Raw genomic sequence first — 24,670 nt, forward strand, 5'->3', positions numbered from 1 at the left:
CGGAATCCCACATAGTCAGAAGGGAAAACTGCGACGAGCCACTAAGGTGGACGTGTCTCTTCCACTAGTAGAATTAAGTAACTGGATAAATAACGAATTCAGCAATCATTCCAAAAGTGGAAGTTCAGCTCACAGTCCATTTGGGAGAAGCTTGAACTACACTAACCATTTAAGGTCAAGAAAACAACTTGTCAACCCTAACAACGAGCGCTCTTCAGGGTTTTCACCTGAGATTGCAGGATCCCTATATATCTCTTTATGCCAGCTTCACTATACAATACGGTGCCACTTCCAGATAGAAACCTCTCCCGAAGCCACGGGGGCAGCCGGGCTAACGTTTAATCCCCCTAGAAAGCTGATGCCTCTCGCCTGCGCCCCAGGTCTACTACCCACAGTCCCTCCATTCTTTTTAGCACACTCGAGCGAAATGCCCCCTCCATCAATTCTAACTGGGAGCCGGACTCCCCGCCTGGCCCCCCGCTGGGGGTCAGCAGGAAAGGGAGGGCGGGTGGCAGCGGCCGCGCGAACCCGAAGGCTCGCAGGGAGGGGCCGCGCGCGGCGCGCGCGGGGGGCGGACCGGGCCGCTCTCCCGGCTGCTCCCCTTTGTTCTGTGCCATTGTGTAGCGCTTCCCCTCCAGGCACTAGTGCACAGTGCCCGGGCAGCCAGTGGGGGAATTTGTAAAGGGGCTTTTTCTCTTTTCCGTTTACTTTTTAGTAAGTGAGGATCTCCCTTGCACGGCCTCTCCCTTGAGGTTCTTTAAGCCCCGATGCCTAGGACCCAGGCGGAGTGGAAAGTGTCATTCCCTCCCCGCCGACAGCTTCTCCGAGGGTCTACTGCCCTGCTCCTCCTGCAGGAGGCGTCCTAACCCTGTATTCTGGACTTGCACCTCCTGACCCGCCGCGTTCGTGCCGTAACGGCGACACGCGACCCCCTCCCCTTCGAGGGGCGCAGGTACCAAGGCAAGGATCGGGAGGCCGGTGTTGGGCCCGAGTCTGGCCGCCCAGGCGTCCGGGCTACCGGCGCGAGTGTCGCCCCGACCCTCCCCGTGCCTAGCGCTCGCGCTCCCAGACCGCCGAGCAGCCGGCTCAGCCCCCTTATATAGCCCTCTAAAAATAGCTCGCCTCGCACCGCCTTGTATGGCAGCAGGGAGATCCTCAGTGCACCAATCCGCGCTCGCCGTCAGGGACAAGCCCCGCCTCGGACCCCGTTTTGCGCTATCCATTGGTTCTCAGTGACTTCATGAGCCTCCTGTTTACCTTACATGGTCACACGCGGCCTAATGGACGCCCTCCTCCGAGATCCCACGGCTGCGCGGAGAGCTGGGCGGTGGGAGGGAGTTTGGGGAGGGGGAAGAGCAGGAGGAGGAGAAAAGGAGGAGAGGGGGGAGAGACTACAAACTAGCAAGGATGGGGTGGGGGTGGGGAGGGAAGGGAAGGGGGGGTGGGGAGAGAAGCGATCGCGAGAGAAAAAAAAATGCAACCTCCCAAAATAAAGAGCAAAGATTGCATTAGGAGCGAACAGCGCTGCAGAAATAGATGGCAGCTTCGTGTCAGTGAGTTTGCATCCCCCTTCCTGATCCACGAGCTGGAGTGATTAGAGCCCTGGAAGGCAATTGTTACTCCCGTGGAGAAGTCCCCTTTTCCTGGCAGCCGTCTGCACTGTACACGCTGGATGCCTCTCTCCATCCACCCCACTCTTTTCTCTCTCACCTTCTCTCGCCCTCTCTCCTGCATTGATTTTTTTTTTCTTTTTAGTTGACTGAAACAAAACAAAACAAAAGGGCCACTGGATGTCTGCCTTCTTGGGGGGTGAGCCAGACAGACTGACAAACAAACAGACCCAACTGAGTTCGGGGGAGGGTTTCTCCTCCCGTTTTGCCCGGCAGCAGCAGCATGGACGTGTTGGCTAGTTATAGTATATTCCAGGAGCTACAACTTGTCCACGACACCGGCTACTTCTCAGCTTTGCCATCCCTGGAGGAGACCTGGCAGCAGGTGAATGATTTAAATTACTTGTGTAAATCGTGTGGTGGCGGCGGAGACGCAGGGGCTGCGTTGGTGTGGGCTTTGGGTTTGAATTTTTTTGTTTTATTTTTCCCCCTCTTTTTGGCTGTTTGTTGTTTAAAATGTTTTCGGAGACAGTCATCTGCGCTTTACCTCTCCACCCACCCCCTAACCCCGTAGAGTGCCGAGCCAAGCAGCCGGTCGAGCTGCCTGCGTTTCAGTCACCAACATACAGACATCCTTGCGCCCACGTTGTCGGGCTCACTGTCCCCCAGAAGAGACCTGCCTAACTTCTGGGGTTCAGAGGAGCGGAGAGGGAAGGTGGTTTGGGGTTTTACGAGCCGTGGCTGACAGGATGCCGCTCACGAGCTCACCTACCTGATACCTTGAATCAGGCTCATCTCTTTCAACTGGTACTGACAATCGTCAGTTCGGGGGGTGGGGGTTAGTGTCAGTAAAGAATAGGAACTTGATTTTGAGATCAGAAGGTGGGCAGCAGCGAGAGGAGCCCAGTGACAAAAGGTATCCAAGGCTGTCAGAAGGAGGACGGGAAGATGTAACGCTGACCGTGCGTTGTAGTTTTCCCCAGTGCAATGCCTCCAGAAAGAAAACACCCTCTATGTGTGTCCTTGTTTCTCTTTCTCTCTCTTATTTGTTTGGGGTCCCTTTCCAGTTAGACAGCAAAACCTCCGGCAAGGGACACGGTGTGCTTCCATGCCTCTGACTTTGTCCTAGAGGACTAGTTAAGAAACTCCTTAGGATGCTGAAGGGCACCAGTGCCAAGTTGGCTAGGTGTCCCAGTGAGGGCACAGTGGGGCTGGTGACTAGTTCCCTGGGCTTCGTGAAGTGGAATAAAGTGCTGGTCAGTGAAAAGTGCTGGAGGTCTGCTGCAGAAACCATGGTTTTCTCAGCAAGAATTAGGAGCTGCTGAGGATTCTGCAGGAAAGATGGTGTGTGGGAGGTTGGGGGGGTGGTGTAGGTATTCTTTGAAAATTCTACAGTGTGCACCAAAGAAAGTCCAAGAAAATGGTCTGGATTTACACTTCGGAAGTGTGAACTTGCACAGTCCATCTTAGAGAAATCCAGTTGCCCTTGGGGAGGGCTACAGAGGCATGGTGTGTGGCTGCTCTTGTAACTTCCCCACTCCGTGACAGGAGCTTGTTATGGCTAATGAACGGCTGATTTGCCTCTGCCAGGATCCGAAGTGGGATTTGCCAGCTTGAGGCTGGGATGTAACAGTTGCTGCTTTAGTGAGTGAGGTTTGGCTTTCGGTACAACTAGCCGAGTGGCAAAGCTGATCCTCTGTACTGTTGTTGCTAGTTGCCACTGTCCCTTGATTGGAGGCTGCCAGTTGTCCTCCAGGTATTGGCATCTGTTGTCTGTGTGTCCACGCGTGCATTCCTGCCCAAGGATGCTGGCAGGTATCCTTGACTTTGTCTCTCTGAAGGCACACACAGTTCGTTTTTAGCAGAAGGCATTACTTCAATACCACCTTTCCCTATCCTTAACAAGATTATTTTATGAAGGGTCTCACTACATCTTCTTCCTCCTTTTATTTCACATGCTAATTGAACCGAAATGCCCGAGTTTCATTTTCTGAAATAGCTGTCATTTCACACTGTCAGCTCACTGGTGTCAAATGGTTGGGTATTAACAACTGTCTAGACAGGTTAGGAAGGGAATCTGTTGATTTAGTCAGCCTGCCTAAGGCAGCTCTTGTTTGTGACTAACTGTTAAGCAGTGTTGGAGGGAAGAAAGTTGGCTTTATTTGTTACAACGTTCCCTCCTGATGAATCACACAACTTTGTTTTGGTTCAAGTTTTCACAGTAGTAAAGCCTGCTTTGGGGGAAGGCCTCTCCAGAGGAAACCTGCTTTTTTAACATCAGTTTAGACCACGCAGGAGAAAAATCTAGATCTGCAAAGTAACATCATTGGTTGGATAATTAGGGGATGTATTAGATCTATTGTTTCCTCAGAAGCCTTCTCAGCTTTTCCTTAACCCCTCTCCTCCCTCCCCACTCCGTCCACCCCTTTCAAGGAACCTCTTTCATAGTTTCTATCAGCCGGCAAAGGAATTTTCAGCTCCCTCCCACCCCCATGTCTTGCCTTAACCCTCTCCAACTGCCAACGACCATCATCTTAGAACCCTTCGCCAAGCTGTGTCAGAGGCACACACACAGTCCATACTGAAACATGGCTTGCGGGGAAGCACTCTTAAATAACACCACTCAGAGGAGCTTTCTGCTGCGGACTCTATAGTCACAACTGCTGTATGTTAAGGTGACTCTGACTCTTAAGTTCATACTGATGACAAAACCTCCAACCTCTCTCTCTTCCTTCCTCCCTCTCCCTGCCCCCCTTCCCCTTTCTGAGTATAAGGAGGGGGGATGGTTATATGCAACTGTTGGTTCCAAATCAACCATCAGATGGTGAAATTTTGAGACTCCTTTACTCAAAAGGCTCAAGAAGGTTGCCACAAAGAACCCGAGGCAGGAGGAAGTTTCTTCATGCTCTGGAGTAATGAGATTTTAGAGGTCAAATAAGGAGCAATTATTAGATGTTCTTTGGAAAGTGAACAGTGTACCTGGCCTCGAGGAGATGAGCAAAATACAGAGATTCCAGTAATCTGATTTAATTTCGTTTGTACAGAAAGAGCGGCTTGGATGATAAACCCAGGAACCTCTGTGCATTTGACAATTGCAGATGAACAATTTGGGGATCTTATTTTAAACATATGGTCTGGGATAACTGTCCTGCTTGATAGTCAAGTGACCGTATGATGGCCCTTCTGTCACAGGGTCACAGTCTGACATTGAGTTTTCAGGCAATGATGCCTTATCCACATATAGCTCCAACTCTGAAAATCATTACTGGTGTAATTTTAAAGTCCAGATGGACATCCAACATTAACTGCTCTCTGTTCCTGGGCTCTGACTGCAAGCTAAAGCACTCAGCCCAAGTGACATCCCCTCTGCCTGTCATATAGCTGTAAATTACACTGTGCTTATGTGGTCTGTTATTTTACGGAATTCAACTGATGTGCAAGTCTTAAGGCTACCAGCCTTAACCTCTCTGGAAACTTGCAGGACAATTTTCCAAGAGCTCTCTGAACAAAAGTAGGAAAACGTCAAAGGGAAGACAGAAGCTGGAGTAGCTCATAGGGTACCACTTGGGGATGGATAAGGGGAGAGCCATTGATGAGTTTTGTTGCCAATAGAAACCATGATTTCTCTGGACCCGCTGCTGACTTTAAAAATAAAAAGGATTTGATAAAATATACTCGGCTGTTTTTCTTCGGGCAGCTACAAAGACTTAGAATTTGGATATATTCTTTACAGCCTGCCTGCTTGTTTTGTAAGTGTAGGTCAAGTGATGAGGTTCTCAGTCTCGTTTGCATTTCGCTTTGCTCCATGCCATTTCGTGGCATGGTGTATTTACTTGAAAACTCTTACAGAATTATGCTTGTTGTTAATGCTGATTCATAATTGGCAGATGGGGTCAGTTTCAGGCCTCCTTCTTGCTCAGAGAAAATTTTCCACTGCTACTGGAAACAAATAAATAAATCATAGAACATTCCTCCCTCCTCCCCCATTTCCCCATTGTTTTAAACTAATGGCATACTTGGCTACTGTGAGAACTCAAACGTCCCCATAACACTGCAATTTCATCTTGGTTCCAGGCACCCTGAAACACTTTTACAGGCCTTCGGAATGAGGCATCTCTAGGGGACAACCTACAAAAATGGTTGCCTTCCAAGAACAGCCTCATGGTACAGGGGATGGCGCTGGATCTGGGAGCTACTTTGCCTCTCCTTCTGTATGGCGACCTTGCCTCCGCACACTGCCTTGTATAGGCCTGGGCAGCCAGGTGCTGTCTCAGCCAGAAAGACAAAGCAAACTGGAGGGTCCCTGCATCCGCAGGTTTGCCTCTTTCCCCAATTTGCAGAAACCCTTGCCATGAATTAGAATTTCTTGGCAACAGCACCACCCAGGGAAATTTGTAGACACAAAGGAGCCTTGCTAACCACACTGAAAGGATAAAATAGCTGGTGCTTCTTCTTTTTTTTTCAAATGTGATTTGTGTGCTCTTCAGTTACCATAAGTCTATTTTTTTTTTTGAAACAGTGTCTTGGTAGATAAAAAAAATGAGAACTGTCCCTGTTAGCCAGATTTTCCTGTATAAGGATGCAATCCCTACATAAAGTGTGGCTTTACAGATGAAAGCACGTGTGAATGCGATCAATCACCTACTTAGCCTTTCGTTAGGATTCATGTCCACGCTCTTTTTAATAGATACATCTTTGTGTAGGTGTAGGTGTTCTCAGGCACCATTCAGTCTACCTGTTTGCAGTTTGGCATTTTAAATGTTACGATGCAGATTTTTTTTACTACGTCTGTCTTTAGTGGGTGGGGGGGATATAAAGGAAGTGGTGACTTCTTTGTTCTCCATGAAACTCCCACCCCCACTTCTTACCCTGAGGAGAATGTGATGTTGGGGTCCAATCCATTTAAAGGGCAGAGCAGAAGATGCACTGTGACAGGCTCACCCTGAAATGATTTATGTATGGGCATGCCAGAGACCTGCAGCCTTCAGATGTGGGCTCGTGCTCCCCCCCAGCCCGTTCTAAATATAAATGCCAGTGGGGGCTGTTTGCCTCTCCACTTAAATGGGAAGAGTTTAGAGAGGGTCCTAATGGGGCTTTTAGTAGCCATTCTTTTATAAATCTTCAGATCCTTCTCCTTTCAGAGAATTCCCACATTTTACATTTTCAGTACCAGAAGGCATTGCAATCTTCTTTAATCACGCTGCGCCTGTTGGGGAAAGAAGAATGCAGTTTGCTCCGGCCAGTCCCGACTGGCTCATTTTGGTAGGGCAGCTGCCCACACGCGGTAGGAGAGGCCCTTATCTTTGCAGTCTGCGGTAGCGTGTCAGGGGCTTTTACCGCCTTTGCTGGACCCCAGGATGGGCAAATGCAGAAACCGCCTCTGTGATTCTGGTTCACTCAGTGCTGTCAGTAAGCATGTGCGCAGGGATGGGGATTTGCTGAAACTTTAGGACAGCTCCCCAACTGAACCTGGCTGGCACCCGAAGGGTGAGGGGTGGAGATTTCGTCTCTGCAGTGAATCCCTCCGCTTTCCCAAATCAGTTCAAGGCTTGCTTTGCGTAAACAGGTGGAAACATTTTAGCCCAAATTGCCGAATCTTACCAAGTGCAGTGATTAAGAAACGCTATGACCATTGCTGCTGTTAAACTCCCTGAACAAGTGGCAGTGTCTAATCATTAATGTCACAGGTAACACTGACAAGTTAAGAAACACTCGTCTGCCCAGTTACCTCGTGTGTGATCTTAGAATGTATGCATGAGAAAACATCTTGATTCGATTTAGTGTCAGCGTCCCCGAAATAAACAAAGTATTGCTGTTAATAGGACATGCTTTTACCTAAGATGGACCATCCCTTCTTGCTCCTCTCCCTACTTTGCCTTTATTTTCTGCGGCTGAGTTGGAGAACTGTTTGTATTGCTTTGAGTCCCTTTTGTCTTCCTCACTCGGTATTCTGGTGGGACCCTGAGAACTCGGTCCTGCTGAGCGTATTGTGTCTGTCGCAGTCTCCATTGGGGCAGCTTCCCGCTGCCCTGTCCGCCACGTGTGTGAGGTGTGCGTGTTACAGGGGAGCAGCGGTGGCCTTGGAGTGTGGGCCCAGGAGCAGCCTGCTTGAGATGTGAGTGACTTCTGATTGCCTGGTGAAGCCATTCCTGATTGAGCTGGTGGATGCACCTAGTCACACCTTGTGGGATTTTCTTTGTGTATATTAAATTGTGGTATGAAAAATATTTCACAGAAAATACCTCATTTGTTGATTCTAGTTAGGTGCAAATACTGTGTGAGTGATGCAAAGTGGGTCCAGATTCCGCCTTGGGTGAGCTTGACAATTCAGTAGAGGAGAGTAAGCATGTTCAAAACTAAGCAATACAAAATTAGAATACAATTGCCAAAAAAAGAGGAATTTTAAGTTCTCTGAGTTTTTCAACACTTAATTGTGCCTGTCTATATTTACCCACCTTGTTGTAACCGTGTTTACAAAACCTGCTTGAATTTTACTAAGTTCTGTTGCACTTTTAGCTAATGGCACAGGCAGGCGGACTGGTGGCCCTTTTAGGACAAATGAGTATACAGTGTGAATACACATCTGTCCATAATGGCCAGGAAACAGCATCCATGTCTGTGTCATTCGGAAACGACTGGAGGTAATTAAAATAATTAATGTAGAGCCATATGCAATATCTATTTCTGAATATGGGTTTATTGACATTTCCTGAGGGTCATATTGAAAGTCAGGCCCCAGGCCTTGTGCCATAGTTAGGGCCATAGACTTAGGATTTCATATCCTAAAAGGGTCTTGGTTTCCTCAACTCCAAAACACCAGGGTTGTCCCAAGTGATTGTTAAAGCCAGATGAGACATTCATCCTCCAAGTTCACTCTGCTGTTATCACTGATGGCTCTTCTGGACGCCCAAATCAGTTCACTTGCTTTTCATCACCTTGTTCTGAATATACTTTGAGCCATTTCTCCTCCCTCTGTCTCTCTTTCTTTTTAAAGAGAGGCAAGATAATCTCTCTGACTTTGGGCAGTACTAGTACATGGAATTTTGGAATTGTCTGAGCCCTAAATGAATGTGTGGGAGAAGGCTTATATGTGCAACTTAATCCCTTTTCCACTTTTAATAATGTGTGGTAACCTGGAAAATGTACACTGCCTTGAAAACAAAACCACAAAAGCCCCCAGTTACAACTTGAGTCTTATAAAAACATGTACTGTCACTTAGCCCTGACTGGCGTGGCTCAGTGGATTGAGTGCCGGCCTTCAAACCAAAGGGTTGCTGGTTCGATTCCCAGTCAGGGCATATGCCTGTTTTGTGAGCCAGGTCCCCAATAGAGGGCACTCAAGAGGCAACCACACATTGATGTTTCTCTTCCTCTCTTTTTCCCCCTCCCCCGTCTCTAAAAATAAATAAATATGATCTTTAAAAAAATGTGCTGTCACTTAAATAATATCAAATGGAGGGGGAGTTGAGGGGGGCATTGAGAGAACTTGGAGGGGAGCTGGGTAGACGATAGAACTGGGATTTTGTGTAGAAAGTGTTGGATGTGAAATGGCTTTGTCTCTGACGCCTCTCCAACAACAGGCCTCCACGAACCTGTAAAGACGCCCATGGGCCGATTCAGGAAACTCTTTTGGAAGTGTTTTTCAATTTATTGAGAGGATTGGATGGACAGTGAGGTTGTAATGCTTTGCAAATTGAAACAGAAAATAATGTTGTGATAAGCAGTTGGGAAGAAAGTCAGCTTCTGTGAGATTTTTAAAAAGTCCTTTTTGGGGCTGGAGGATAAAGCAGGCCTAGTGTTTGCAATGGGCTACACTCCTTTGCCCAGTGAAGTCTGGCCCTCTCCACCCAGTCTCTGGTGGTTGTGTTGGTGAAAATTCTTTGTTGGAGGTTGTTTCACAAATCTGTTTCACCACTAAGATCTCTGAAATGGAAATTCCCATCCCAAACGGAGGCTACTCGATTCCCTCAAAGCTGTACTCTACTTCTCCAACTCCAGACACGCCCCTGAGCTCCAGGCCCACACACCTGAACTGGGAGCGTGGGACGGACCGCACAGCAGGCCTGGTGGCACGTCCCGCGATCACGCTGCAGAGTTTTCCTCCTCAACCTTTTCCCGCCCATCCCGGCTTTCCGATTTCTTGTACTGATAGGGGCGTTCTTCCTTTAATCTAGGTTTGAGGCTTCGGTCATCTTTGGCCCCTCCCTTTCCCTGGAATCTAATCAGTAGAAAAATCCTATTGATTTGGCTCCTCCCAAATCTCAGGCTTGTCCACTTGCTGCTCCTCTGCCATTGCCTGAAGGCAGCCCCTGTCACCTCCCCGGGACTGACTTTCTACTTCCACTACCAGGGCTTCTAGTGGTCAGGGGTGCCCTGCGACACAGAGGATGGGGCCAGACTTCTACGAGTCAAGAGGTTCCAAGACTGGGTTTAGAGAATAGTGTACACGCTCGTCCTTTTGTGTGTAGCAAAAGCCATCCAAATGGATGACTCTGCTTTTCCTGCTTCTGTCTTTATTTGTGTCGTTTCTGTCAGCCTTCTCCTTCCTGTTCCCTCTTCCCCTCTGATGCTGTTTGTCCAAATCCTGCCCATCAGTTAACATGGTTGCCACATCTTCCAGGAAACTCCCCCGTCCCTTCCTCCTCCCCTTCCTCGGCCAATAATGACTGCTGCTGTTACTACACTCTCTTGTAGAACTTTGTATTTCCTTGTGGTGCTTTTCAGTTTTGTCTTGTAGTACAGGTTTCCTTTTTATTTTCTTTCTTCCCCTGTTGTCTTGTTTTCCCAGTTGGGTTGTGTGACTTAGAGCAGACTTGATGCCTTAGGTATAATTTTGACGATAAACTTTTGGTACAGAACCCCACAAGTCTTTAGAGAGCCTTGTGCTGGGCATTCCATGGATATTTAAGGATTGTCATTTGACTTGACTTAAACTTTGCCTGTCTGTAACAATGGTTTTTCAACCGTGGGTGCACCCCAGGCCAGTTAAATGAGTATCCATTTGGGTAGAATGGATAGCAGTCAGTGTTTTTTAAAGCTTGTAGGTGATTCCAGTATGCCACCAGGGCTCACAGGTTTAATAGTGTGTGTGTGTGTGTGTGTGTATGTATATACATATACATATACCCATATACACATATGTATGTATGTATGTCAGAGTTGTAGGTGCCTACTACACTTATGGAAATAGTTCATTTCTTGTGTAACTCGAACCTGAGTGTGACAGAGGTTCGTAATGAAGCAGGCCAGTGCTGGTGGATGTCGTTCCTCCAGCTCATTGATTACCATTGCCTGCCCAGGCGTTATTCCATCCTTTTTGCTGTGCTTTCCCTCCCCCGAAGTGCCTAACGCAGTCCCGTTTGGCTCACATTTCCTATGACCCACTAGAGGTTTGCTTCACCTGGTTAAAGTACGTTTCTCGTAACTTTGTGTTGTTGGGCCTTAAACGCCAGCCATGCTGTGCTTCAAGTAATTCATTCTCGGAAAGCCCTCGGCCATGATTTTCCACTTACCTCAGCCTGCGCTGTGGTTTTCAAAGGGTGGGTGCGTGCATGAACATGTGTTGGCCGATGCCAGATAGGCATTAAGTAGTAGCTCTCCATATTTGTTACTGACCTCACTGTTTGGAAGTAGACTCTATTTATGTGGAGTTTCAAAGGACCCATGCTTCTAGTAAGAGGAACAAAAATAAACGGGAAGAATTGCTGCTGAGGACATTCAGTGAAGGAGGCTACCTCCCCGTCCATAGAAGGCTTAGCGCTTGTGGTAATGACCGTGGGCATGTGGTGATCTTCACAAAGAAGCCTTAGAAATGCCTCTATTTCAAACTGTGATGTTTGCCAAAATGTATGTACTGTAGTTACATCCTTTCATCTATAAACTGCCTTTGATAGGGGTACGGTTGGCAAGAAAGAACATCCTGAGAGGAGCTCAGAGCTTAGGGTGCAAGGATGCCTTTTGGAAAGCTCAGTCCAGCTGTGAAAACGGCAATTAGCCGGGCAGCAATTGCTCTGGAAGGGAGTGCCTGCCTGCTCCTGCTCCTGACCCCACGCTCACCCTCACCTTCCAGAGCCCAGTGAGCAGGAATCCAATGGCGTGGTCATAGTGTCGGCTCTTATTTTTGGAAAGGCAGCAAATTCGCTCAGCGTACAAAGGAGTGGAAATAGATTCCTCCTTTTGAGCTTTTGTGGCTGGTTCATTTGGTCACGGTCAGACCCTGTTAACAGAGCACAGCTCCTGCCCGTGACGGTGAAGGATGACTTCTGTGAGCAGGCCCCGATGCGGGGCTGAGCCTCCCGTGAGCTAGCTACCTGTGGTGCTGTTCAATGTCATCTTGAGTAGCTTGCTTCTCTCCCGTGTCCCAGGGGTTTGTTCGGCCCTCACCTGTGCATTTGCCCTCCTCCATTGGGGTTATTAAGGTTGTTGCTTTCTTTAATATGGACCAAGAGATGACTTCTCTTGTTTCATTGTGAAAGTCTAATGACCATCTGTATTGAACTTTTGTTCTCAGGAGCTCAGGGTGTTTCGCTCACAATCCCGTCATTGGCACATTCCTTCTGTGACTAAGGAGCAAGCAGGTCACAGAAATTCCCTCTTGGAGGTGAGAAAATCAGGGCAGACGACGATTTAGCAAGTTGTCTTAATGTGGCTACAAAGCAAATGACTTGCAAAACCAGTGTTGGAACACACTTTCCTCTTTCCATGCAGCTAATCTTCTTATTCTCATAATAAGCATCCTAATAATATCCAATATATGTATATCAGATACTCCCGAGAGGTAATATTTTTTGAGCACTTACATTGAACATTTCCTTCGATCCTTACGACTGCCCTTGTGTTACACGTTCTGTTTATCCCCATTTTCCAGATGGAAGCATTGAGGTCAGAGGTATTAAATGCGTGGCCTGAAGTCACACAAGTTGGAAGTGGTTGAGCCAGGGTGCAAACCAAGGCAGTCAGCTCAGTACTCAGAATTTTTCCACGTACACTCTCCTAGCTAGGTAGGAGGCAGCAAGGCAGAAGGCCAAGGTCATGGCCCGCCAACCAATGGACCTGTAGAGGTTTGAACAGTTCTCTGGTCTTTTTCTTGGGCCTTGGATTTCTCATCTATGAGAAAAACTAAACTATACTAAATGTCCTCAAAGCCACAGTGTTTTTAGTAGTCAGATTACTTGGAGGCTTTGAAATAAGGCAGATCTGGAACCTTGAGAAAGCCACGTAACATCTTTGAGTCTCAGTCCGTCACCGGTGGAACAGAGTTAATAATGCCTGCGTGTTAGCTCTGCTGCCCTGTGCCCGGCACAGAGCATCCACTCAGCACGCGCTCTTTCCTCCCCCGTTTTCCGCTGTTCTTCCTCCTCTCACTGCTCTTTTTCTAAATACTATCCCTTGCCCCTCTAAGATCCCAGTGATCCCGGAGTATCTAAGAGAAGGCGAATGATGGGCGGCTGGGCAGGGGAGTGTGCTGAGCATTGGACATGGCATTCCTCCATGCACTCACAGGAGAGGCTCTCATGAAGCCACTTGTACTGAGAACTGGAGGAAGACTAGCAACACCCATTACCCCCAGAAACTGGCACGAGTCTTGACATCCTTGGAATTTGCTCGGTCTGTTCATGCAAATAGCCAACTCATTCCCTTTTCTTTCCCTCCAGTTTTGCTCATGACTGACTTCTCTAAAGTTTTTCCAGTATGCTGTTATTTTTTTCAGGAGCCGGAATTAGGCACATATAACACAGTACAGTGCTGGTTACTACACCTGCCGTTTCTGCCTTACCTGATGACTGAGCTTACAGCAGCTTATGAGAGTGAAGGAGGTTTTATGAGATCTATAAATATCTCAGATAGGATTTTTATTTCATTTTCCCCCTTCAAATAAGACATAATGGAAGCACTCACACACACGAGGAATATTCTTCCCGTGATAAAGTAGGGCATTTTTGAATTGGCCTCTGAAAAGCAATAATTTGATGTGGTTGTTGGTGTGGGGAGTTTTATGGGGGAGGGGAAGCGTCATGCATATGCTGCCATAAAACTCAAAGATCATTTCCTCATGTGAAGGGTTAGCCCAGCACCTACGGAGAGATTTATTTCAGAGATGCCAGCCCTGTGTGAGGCTGCACTCCCTCCTTCCTAGGAGGTGTGTGTTTGTATTTTCTTAGATACATAGAAACCATGGGAGGCAAGCCCCACTGGCTGGCGGCTGGCGGGAGGGGTTCCCTGACAGAATGTTTCCAGTTCTTGGTCTGGTGGCTCCCTGCTGTCCCCAGGGAGGTGGTTCTCCACCTACTCTCCCCTTCAGGGGTTTTCTGGGAAGATTTCACACCACTTAACTGATCACAATTAGATTTTTTTTCCTGAAATTTCTCTTAAAAAAAGTCTTAGGCTTATCCAGTTTTAAAAAATATGCATTAACCAATACCAAGAGAGAGAAAGATTTTTTTTCACCTTGCTCATTGACAAGTACCTAGAAGGAACCCTCAACTTGTAACTTAAAAAAATACACATTTTTAAAAACAAGCAGTGATGGCTCGAGGTACCTCACTTTTCCTGTCTGTAAAATGGGAATGAGGAGCTCCATTTGCCATATCTTACTCTGGTCCATTAGGACAAATTTAACTACGGATTTAACTATTGTTTTTGAAAACTTGGCGTCTGACTTTATGACTACTTAGATTGTTTGCTTGTTGGTTGGTTTTTGCACAACCTCTCCTTACGTGTGTCTTCTCCCAGTTCTCAGTAGCTTTGTGTTTAACTAGATGATAGTTCAGTTTGTTCTCTGAAAGAGTAAACCATGTGAGTTTAGTACATTTGAACCCAAGGCATGCAGAGGATTTTTCCCTACTGCTGTTTAATTTTTTTTTCCATTTAACGTCATCTCGGTGTGTCATGTAACCCTAGCAGCTTCGCTGTGCTGCATGCACCCACTCTTTCGTGCTTATCATCAAAAGATGCGACTTCTCTGATCCTCAGGGTCCTCACGTGTGTACTGTGGGGCAGAGGTAGGAGCGGTTAAACGATTGGAGATACAAACAGGAAGCGCCTAGGTTGAACTGGCTTGAAGAGGTGTTTTATTTGGCCAGCATACATGTTTCAAATTTCTTTTTAACTTGAACGCTTTTAGACAGAGCATGCACTCTTCAGTTAACCTTGTCCCCACTGTTTCCACCTTGCTTCGTTTCTCATCCCTGATCTGGTGAGCAGGCGTTTGGGTTTGGACCCTCAGACTGGAAGCTCCCTAAGGCCCCTTCCTCCCCACAATGCTGTGACGTGGGGACAACCTGTATTTCTCCATCACAGCCTCAAGCTGGCTTGCTTTCTACTCTCGCCCAGACTCCATGTTCAGTTCTTCTTAGATTTCTGTGCCTTGTTGAATGTCTTTGTTTGGGACTCTATTTTATAAAGCAGCTTTCAAATTGCAGCTCGGTTTCTCCTGGTCGTCCAGGTTCTGTTGTAGATCATCGAAATCTGGGATGGAAAAGACCATCTGGTTTACCCCCCTACCCGCCTGGGCTGAGCAGTTGCTCCAGAGCATGTTTATTCCTTATTGGTTGGTATTTGCAACATTTTCCAACTTGGAAACTGACTCGAAGTTTCCTGAGCATACAGTCTCTTCTTGGGCTAAGGGAGAACAAATGGGACAATACCAAACGAAAAGTTGTTTTGGTCAGGCTGCCCTCACTAACAAGTGACTGCCATTGTCTTGGTTTCTTTTGTCCCCCTCAGAGACCCTAACTGGTCAGCGGTGAGAAAAACTCCTCTTTGTGGAAGGCAAACCTGTAAGCAGTGCTGAGGTTTCCGAGTCTGACGTCGGGGCATGTTGTATAGAATTCCATTAACTGCTTTCACTACTTATTTTTTCGTGGAGCTGGATTTTATATGACTTGTTTCACTGAGGAAATGATGCTTTTTGTGTGAGGAACTCCGGGGCATTATAATAAAGTACTTTCCTGAGGCTCAAGTAATTTGCTTTCTTCCTACCCTCGGCCCTCAAATACTGCCAGCAAGACACTTGCCCTTCATTTTCTAATGCTTTCAGGATGCTGTTCTACATTAGGGGGTGTTTGAAAAAATTTTATTCCTTTTTATTGACTACCTTATATTACTCAGGATATCATTTAGGTCGACCAGATGGTCCTTTTCAGGGTCATTCTTTTCCTGTTAAAAAAGCCATTCCTTTGAATTACTTGATGTTGAGTATTCCTTTTTGTTTTCTCCAACCTGCAATTACTTTTTTTCTTCTTAAATACTTCTGAGTGTTAAGTAAAGGTCCAGGGTCATTATCTTGTGTGTGTGTGTGTATAAATTATCTTTAAAATTAATAACTTTATCTCACTATATGAACAAGCTACTATTAAAATATTTCTTAAAAAATACTTCTAGAAAGGAGGGAGGGAAGGAAGTAAAGGAGATAGGAAGGAAGGGAGGAAAAGGAAAGAAAGAAAGGGAGAGATACTATGTGGACTTAAAATGCATTTGCATAGTTTTCCCTGTGGAAGAGAAGCAGAGTGCAAAGCTTTTGTCTTCCCACCTGAGATGCACCTGCCCACTTTTTTCTCCTACTTTTACATCTGTGAGCTCTTTTTTTATGCTCCTTATTTCCAGAGACTAGGATTTTACCAATATTAGAATTTGAGGGCCACTTGATGTCTCATGGCAGTCCTCCTTAATTTGTAGATAACCTGCCTGAGCTTTAGAGATCAGCATTTAAGTCCAAGCCAGTGTTGGCCTTCAAGAACTAGGGGCCGCTTTTCAATATTTTCAGCGCATTTGCGTGTTGACACAGTGCAGGATGCAGCGTGGCTCACAGAGATGCTTCCCAAAGGATGCCCCATTGTATTCTTCATGAGCACTGCGTTAAATAACATCAGAATCCCCGTGGGAGGCAGTATTTTTCCCTTTTCAGTCTTTTCCCCCCTCAAACCTCCCTACTAATTCACAAGGAGAAAGACTCACCTTTGTGGGAGTATGTCTTTAACACCCAAGGCTTAATAACCTTTTCTTCTCCCCTTCCTCTTCCTCCTCCATCTTTTTCTTTTTTTCTTTTATTTTCTAATGAAGAGGGAACAGATCTCTCTCAGACCCAGAAGTTTTGACAGGTAAACATCATCTAAAAGTTAATATTATTTTGGTTTTGTAGTTTTTATTTTATGATTATCTTTTATTGATGGACATTTACAGGAAAAGTATTTTAAAAATGTGCAGCCTTAATACACAGTGCCTTAGTGAGGTTTTATAATGCCTATTGGCAGTATAAAACCAACAGGGAGATGACTGTGCTGATGAAATGTTGATTTGGTAAAGTGAATAAAGGTGGGATGAAAACGAAGTTGGGGGGACACTGGCGTGGTAGAGGAGTCAAGTGGTTTGTAATGAGAAAACCTGGAATTTAGTCCTGACTTAGTAAGTATAAACCAGGGCAAACTGCTCAAGTGCCTTTTCCCATTTGCAGTGTGGGGATTATAATAATAGCATTGTTCTCGGCAAATGATATATGGCTGTGAAAGTGCTTTGTAAACTGTTACCATGCCACACAATGTTACTGTTTTCTGGTCTGTGGTGGAGGGGGAGGCTTTTGTTTCTACCCTTAAACCAGGACTTCTTGTTGGCCCTCTTCCTCTTGATTCCTATTCAGTTTTATGAACAGAAATGCCATAGCTCCTTATTTGTTAAAAAGGAGCTGTTACTTGTGCCTTACTCATGGAACTTGAAAAAACTTTCCTACTGGTTGCCTAAAAGTGGGGACATAAAACTTTCTGATTTTTCTTTGTATGTGTGCATGTGTTAGCTTTTTAATAAATGTCGAGAAAGTAAAATTAGTCTGTAGTATGAAGTCTCTCAAAACTTCTGGCTGAAGATAATATGTTTGGCTTCATTATTTTTAGATGACACTTTTTAAAATAAAATATTTTATCACACGGCTGACACAATTGTGTACGTGTGTATGTGTGTTGGTGCCCAGGGGTAAAGGAAGTTTGGGTTTTATGTAGAAGTGAGAACTCTGGGACGGTTTGCGTCTGGAAGTGGAAGTCTTTGCGGCTAAAGTGACTCATTAACAATGGATTGTCACATGTGTTAGATGACAAGAAGATGGGGACTTACCTGGAGAAGGAAGTCCTAGACTTACCAGGACCAGTCAGCCTGACTTCCAGGGAAGCCCACATAGGCAGCGCTCTCTGGGATGTGGGCTCTGTCCCCGCCCCAGGGCAGCCCTGGTCACAGCTAACTCAGTAAAAGGGAGATTGACCTTTCTGACATGAGGACCACCCTGATGGTGGTGGTCAGGCCCCCTGAACTCTTTAACTAAGGATGCTCAGCTCTCCATGCTGCCTAAGACTGGTGCTATATGGACAAGGGTTTGGGAGCCCAGAGTTTCAGGTCCAAAGGGCCACTCTCATCCTGTCTTACCTGGAGCGCTGACAGAAATGAGGGCGCACCGGGACCTCTGTCTCTGAGAGGGCCACCAGGGTTTTAGCCCACCTCTGTTTTGTGGCCTGAGTAGCTCTGCCTTTGTGCGTTCATTCGAAGTGAGAGCTGGCATCTGGGACGGCTCCGGGGCGCCGGCCGTGTGGCGTGAGGGGCACGGGCCTCTCTTGCTGTGTCTGCCTGCACCGGAACACAGACTCGGTCCCCCTCTCGTCCTGGGTGGGGTGGCATGGGGAGCCCCAAGGCTCAGTTTCCACTTTGCCCCGGCTCCAGACTTTCAAGGGGGAAGTAGAGGTGGAGAGGGACAGCAGTGTCAGCTGTTTGACCCACTTCTGCAGCGATTTGTTGGGACATACCTTTGGCTCAACCTCTTACATGAGAAATTTGACTCCGGGGTCAGGCATGTGACAGAACACTTGAGTATGCAGCTGGGTTTTTGCCATCGATGTGATTTGCAGGGAAGTGTGGCCATAAAATGCTTGAGATCATGAATTGGACGGACGCCGCATCTGGAGAGCCATACCTTTCTTTGCAAAATTAAATATTTATGTACTTTGAAGGTTCGGTTTTGATTTTTAAAAAGAAGATAGAAACCCACTGAACAATTAAAAAGGCCAACCACCATGAAATGTTTGGAATCAAGTGGTAACATTTCCAAGTCCATAACAAATAGCTTTACTGGAAAACATTGTTTTGTTCTTTAAAGAAAATCTAACCCGTCCTAAACCATTTCAAGAACTGGCAGATGCTACTACAGCCCCAGCCAGCAGGCAGGCACCTTGGCGGTGGCAGAGGCCGGGGCTGGGGCTGGCCCTCAGCAGGAGCTCCTTCCTCATCCGTGAGTCCTCCTCCTCTCACTGCAGGTCCCTCCGCTGTGGCCTTCCCCATCCGGCACTAACTTATTTCATTTTAAAATCACTTTTTATTTTAAAACAACTATAGACTTACAGTGAGTTGCAAAAATAATACACAGAGTCCCCTGTATCCTTCATCCAGGGTTGCCCTCTTATATAGCTACCAGAGGACTTAGTGCATTTCCAGGCTCTCGCTGTGCGGAGGTGGGGTGGGTGTGGCGGGAAGGACCCTCTGGAAAGGGGGGTGAAGCCCTTGCCCAGCGCCAGGGGCAGAAGGGGAGAGAGAGGGGGCGAGGAGGAATCCAGGCCTCCCTCCCACCAGCCTCTGCGGACCTCAGGCTTCTCAGCTGTTAGAGTGAGAAGTCAATTGTCTTTTGTTTGAATGAGAAAAAGTAAGGAATGAAAATATCTGTTATATATGCTGATCCACATCACATTTCAAGTTAGAAGAATGTATAAGCACTTGTTGACAGTTGAGGGGAGATTGCTGGGATGAGGAAAGGGAGATTTGAACTTTTCAGACCTTTTTTGTTCCACTTAAATGTTTTGGATCTTTACGTATGTTCATTACTTTTATTTTTTTTAAAGAACAACCCAATGATGGAAAAATGGGGTATTTATGCTTTCCTCATTATGGTTTTTTTTAAAAATGTTTTATATGTTAATGAAAAATATTTCAGACTTCTTGAGAAGCTCAATAATTTGGCTGTTCTTTTAGCGGGGCCAGTAAATTAACCCCATTCTCCCTTCCCTACCTCATTAGAGAAAATACATACAAGAACTAGAGAGACAGAGGTTAAAAATCAGATTTATTGTTGATCAACTGTGGATTTAGACCCAGTTGGGTGGTGCCATGTCATTCTGGCCTCCCGCTGATGACCCCACCCCCACCCCCTGCCAACTCACTGGCTGATGCCCCTGTGGGTGAGAGGTTCCCCGAAAGCCAGGCAGGGATTCCCCCAGGGCTGCCTGGCGCCAGTGCTCCCTCCCGCGGGCGCGGGCACAGTGAAGCCCTAGAGGGTCAGGGTGATGGGAGAAGAGTGGGCGTGGCCCTTCTTTTCCTTTTCTTCTCCTATCTTGTCTTTCTGTATCACCAGTCACCTTTCTCTCTGGGTCAGGAGTGAGTGAAGGGAGTAAAAGGAAGCTTTACTTCCAGGATATTCTTGGAGATACTTACTTGTGGGAGTGGAGGCCACTCAGGGAAACATGGGACAAGGGAAAGGCTTCTCCTGGGCAGAAGGAAGACTGAGGACTAGGGAGCACTGTGCCCCTGCGGGATTCCCAGGGAGGGGACAGAGGAGCCGGAGGTGCAAGGGGAGGGCCCCGGGTGCAGGGAGGAAGACAGGAAGCAGCAGCAACATTTCTGCAGTGCTCCCACTCAGGGGCGTCGGTACACTGTCCCGGGCCCTGGGACTTGAGGATCATGGGCCGGGTCGGGACTGGGAGCAGTCAGGGAAGGGGAGGGACCCATTGCATGTTTGGTTCTAGTGGGTCTCAAATTCCCCCAACCTCACCTGCAAGTGAAAGTGGAACACATGTGAGGACTATTTACCTGCAGCTCTACTGGAAGAGGGGTACAGGCGTCCCTCCTTACCTGTGGGGGTTATGTTCCAAGCCCCCAGTTGGCTCCTGAAACCGCTGATCGTACTGAACTTTATATATACAGTGTTTTTCCCTGTACATACATACCTACAATAAAATTTAATTTTATACTAGGGACAGTAAGAAGTTAATAATAACAATAACAAAATAGAACAGTTATATCAATATACTGAAATAGAAGTTATGTGCACGGCCCCTCTGTCTCTCTCATGCTGTGATAATCCATCTGATAGTCAAGAAGGCCTCGAAGTGATGAATGAGTAGGGAGTCTGTGTAGTATGGATATGCCGAACAAAGGAGTGATTCGTGTCCGGGGCGGCACCGGGCAGGACAGCGTGAGATTTCATCATAGTACTCAGGAAGGCATGCGATTTAAAACTCATGCATTGTTTATTTCTGGAATTTCCCAGTGAGTATTTTTGGAGCATGGTTGACCATGGATAACTAAAATGGCAGAAAGTGGAACCACAGGTGTTGGGGGAGCTACTGTGTAGGTGGAGACTGAGAACAAGAGGCTCCCATGCCCCCAGAACACTCTGCGTTGGTGACCGCTGTGTTCTTTACCTTTCCACCTGTCCACTCACCCCTCTTTGGCCACTTCACATGAGAGCAGAACCCATTCCTCGTCCCTAAGTCAGCTGGCGTTTGCTGATTAGAGCATGCCACTTGCCAACACAGGATGAAAACACTGGAATAAACCCACAGTTTGTAACAAACCATTGGGATTATTGAGAAGGAAGTAGAGAATGCTTTGCTTCAGAACTGTGCTCCATCTCCCTGCGGTGATTTCTTTTTCTGCTTCTTTTTCTTGAGGGTTTTCTCAGTGGTGCGTGGTCCATGAGTAGCTGTTAGTTACTCCTGCGCCAGGAAGTGAAGTCAACCATGACCTATATCAACTTCTTGGTGTCACTCTCCCAGTTCTCTTTCTTTAGCTTACTCATTTCATTCTTCCCTCTCTCTCTCCTTCCCTTCCTTTCCCTCTCCTTTTTTGGTATGCCAAGTACTGAGGTCAGTGCTGAGGATGCGGTTGTGACCCAAACAGACGTGGTCCCTGCTCTCTTGGAGCTTAGAGCCCAGAGGTGGATTCAGAGACTGATAACTAACTATGGAAATACGCATTGTGACCGGGACATAAAGGAGAGAACAGGGTGCCGGGGAGAATAAATCTTTAGTGACTTTCCCAGTCACCCCTGAAAGAGGCAAGCAATTTTCCTATTCCTCTCACAGCTTTTATATACTTCCCCAAAGTGTTCTCAAAATCTTTTCCTGGAAGTTTACTGTTACTTCTCCAAAGGAACCTAAAATGGTACAGACGTGTGAGATCGAGAACACTTACAGCGCGCATTTTACCTGTATTTCACGTGTTACTAGCTTCCTCTCGGGTTTATAACTTCCCAGCCATGCGGGATGTATTCATAGATGGTGTTTTAATCTTGCTAAGCAAAGACGTTGTCACACTTCATATTCTATATATATTGTTGGCCTTGAGTACATGTATTATCGTTTCAAGATCTGTTTTTAACCTCAACTTCTTTTCTAATAGGTTTATATTATTTTTTCCATTGGAAAAATAGTGAGGGAAGTAAAAGGAAAAGTGAATGGGTCTCTCCATGTCATGGAGCAAATCACGTTAGGCAAGAGATCTGAGTAAGCCTGTCTGCTTGGGCCTTGGGGTGTTACTGTGTCGCGCGTCCGGACAAAGTCTGTGTATGTAAAAGCAGCAGGTAGTTTATGGTCATCAGTGGGGGCAGTTTTTAAAAGTATAGATATATAAGCATTCCATCCCTTAAGTTCTGCCCCAGGACTTCTTGGGGAGTCGCCATTGTCCCCTTTTGAGAGATGTGAATGAGATCAGTAAGTTTATCAGCCACATTTGTCTGATTCAAGCTTGGTGTGTGGCTCAAGGAAAAACCTTTCTGGGAAGAGGGATGCTTTTTTTAATAGCAGATGGATTAAATTGAGGTAAGTGTGCTTCGCAACAGGGACGCTTAACCTTCTACCTAGAGTCAAACACCAGACTCGGAGAAACTCCATTCAAAGAGGATGTTATAAAGATAAAACTTTTGCTTGATTTGTGTGAGTGGAGGAAAGATTTTGGGAGTCAGGTGTATCTGAAAACTGACTTTGTTTGCCTTGCGTGCCTGCCAGTGTGCAACCTCTCAATGGCGATGACGGGCACCACTGAAGGATGGTGGCAGCATACCAGCGAGACCGAGGCATATCTTCGTAAGAAGGGAAGGATCCAGTGAACCCCTCTTCACTGGGGGTGCAAGCGAGTTGGTGGTGATGCTGATTGGGTGATGGAGGTAGAGGGATTGGGTCATGTGACCTGGGTCAGGGAAGCCCGGACTCAGCTATAGGGAAGGCCAGAGAGGGAGCCTAGGCAAGTCAGAAGGGACTCGGGGTTGGTGGTTTCATTTCCAGGAGCTACAGCAATAGCACAACACCTTTTTCTGGGGAAAACAGTTGCAGATGCTCATTTTGGTACTTGGCGGAGACTCAGGAAAGAGGAGTGAAAAGTTAGCAACAATAGGAGTCTCTAAAATTTGTGACTGCAGGTGACAGAGTCCCATTTGTGTGATGTATTTAAAACGTTTGTCTTGGGTTAGCCCCCTGGTGTGACTTGTTGGAAGTCTACACCAAACAACAAGTCTTTGCCTGCCGGACCATGCTCAGTCCAGTTGTATTTCTTCCAGTATGACGACCCCTCGGCCAAGGGAAAGGTCTTTTTCTGAGGCTATCAACCACGGGTTCGCCTGTTAAGTGTACGCAGCAGTCACCTGCCCAGAGTTGACTTTAATGAAGCATCCTTTCCCTTGGAGCCAGCCCACCTCCCCCCTACCTTCCTTCTTCACCCAGGCAGAGAGCGAAGCCCTCTCTTATGATTTTGCAGAGTTAATAAGGCTGCTCTATTGATTTTGTGAGCCTCTCAGGCACAGGGACTGTGTGGGGGTTGGGCCCAGCACTCATGGTGTGCTTCCTCCAACTGTCTTTCCAGCCCTGGAGCTTTTGTTTTGATTCTGGAAGCTTCCGACCAGGGCTGTATTTCCAAAGGTCAAATGCACCGGCACATCTCGTCCTTAATGAATTAGCTCTCGCCGAACTTGCCAGTGTTCTACCTGAGCAGTAGCAGCAGCGGCCTTGTGCCCAGATCCGATTGCTTGACACTCCACCCTTGAGCAGTGCCTCAAGGAGCCACTGAGGACTATTGGCCAGGGGAATGTGGTCAGAAATGCATGTCTACAGGAATGGGTGAGGCTTCCTCTTTGCTTAGAAAGCCAGAAAAACATCAACAGAGAGCGGCTACAAAGGAGAAAAACATACTCGGGCACTGAACCTTTGGTTCCTTCACCAACAAAACATTGGATGGTTTTTAATGAGGGAATTTCACCTTTTTTTTTTAAAGGAGATAATATTTTTTCAATCACTCTCTTTCTTCCTTTTGTTCTTCTCTTATATGTTTTCTCCTTTCTTCGCTTTAAACCTGGTGTGCTCAGATCTACTGATCTCTGAGCAACTGATGTTTCTTTGAGGATGAGAATTTCTTTTTTTAATATTTTATTTATTTTATTTTTTAGAGAAGAAAGGGAGGGAGATAGAGAGAGAGAGAGAAACATCAATGTGTGGTTGCTGGGGGTCACGGCCTGCAACCCAGGCATGTTGTGCCCTGACTGGGAATCGAACCTGCGACACTTTGGTTTGTAGCCCGCGCTCAATCCACTGAGCTACACCAGCCAGGGCAGGATGAGAATTTCTTAATTCATTGACCTTTTTATTTTGCCTACCAGGAAACTCAGGGCTAAGTTTACTTCCATGCTTGATTCAATAGCATTTTTGTAGCTAAGATTTTTTTTGGAGGAGGGTAACATTTATTTCTGCGTTGTTCTCATTTCAAAGTTTGTTATATGTGCATTTTAAATTAGGAGTGTAAATGTGAAAAGGGAAGTACCTCAGATGATTTTCTAAAACATTTAGTTTCAGGAATATTACTTGGCAACATTAATTTGCCCATAGGGCCTCACTAGTATCTTTGAAACTCTTAATCTTTTCCCAAATTGATATTATTATTATCCAGAAGAACAAGCAATTTCTGTTCAGTAAGTGTACTTGTAAAACTCAGCCAAGAGCAAACCAACATTATTGTCAGCCAGAAATATCGGCATTTTTTTAGGCCCCGGG

General features: G+C 46.5%; 1 protein-coding gene across 3 annotated transcripts in view; it reads left to right on the top strand.

Annotated features, from left to right (window-relative positions):
• Positions 1-1,432: 1,432 nt before the first annotated feature.
• KLF7 (Kruppel like factor 7) overlaps positions 1,433-24,670 on the top strand; it is an 86,473-nt gene continuing 63,235 nt past the window's right edge. For 2 of the 3 annotated variants that reach the window (XM_028508779.2, XM_028508782.2), the window contains exon 1: positions 1,433-1,995. In XM_028508779.2, the coding sequence (XP_028364580.1) occupies positions 1,894-1,995 (102 nt within the window). In that variant the 5' untranslated portion in view covers positions 1,433-1,893. The remainder of the gene's footprint in view (positions 1,996-24,670) is intronic. The other variant, XM_028508780.2, reaches the window with a different exon arrangement.

The sequence above is a fragment of the Phyllostomus discolor genome, chromosome 4 (genome assembly GCF_004126475.2).
Source record: "Phyllostomus discolor isolate MPI-MPIP mPhyDis1 chromosome 4, mPhyDis1.pri.v3, whole genome shotgun sequence".
NCBI classification, from domain to species: Eukaryota; Metazoa; Chordata; class Mammalia; order Chiroptera; family Phyllostomidae; genus Phyllostomus; species Phyllostomus discolor.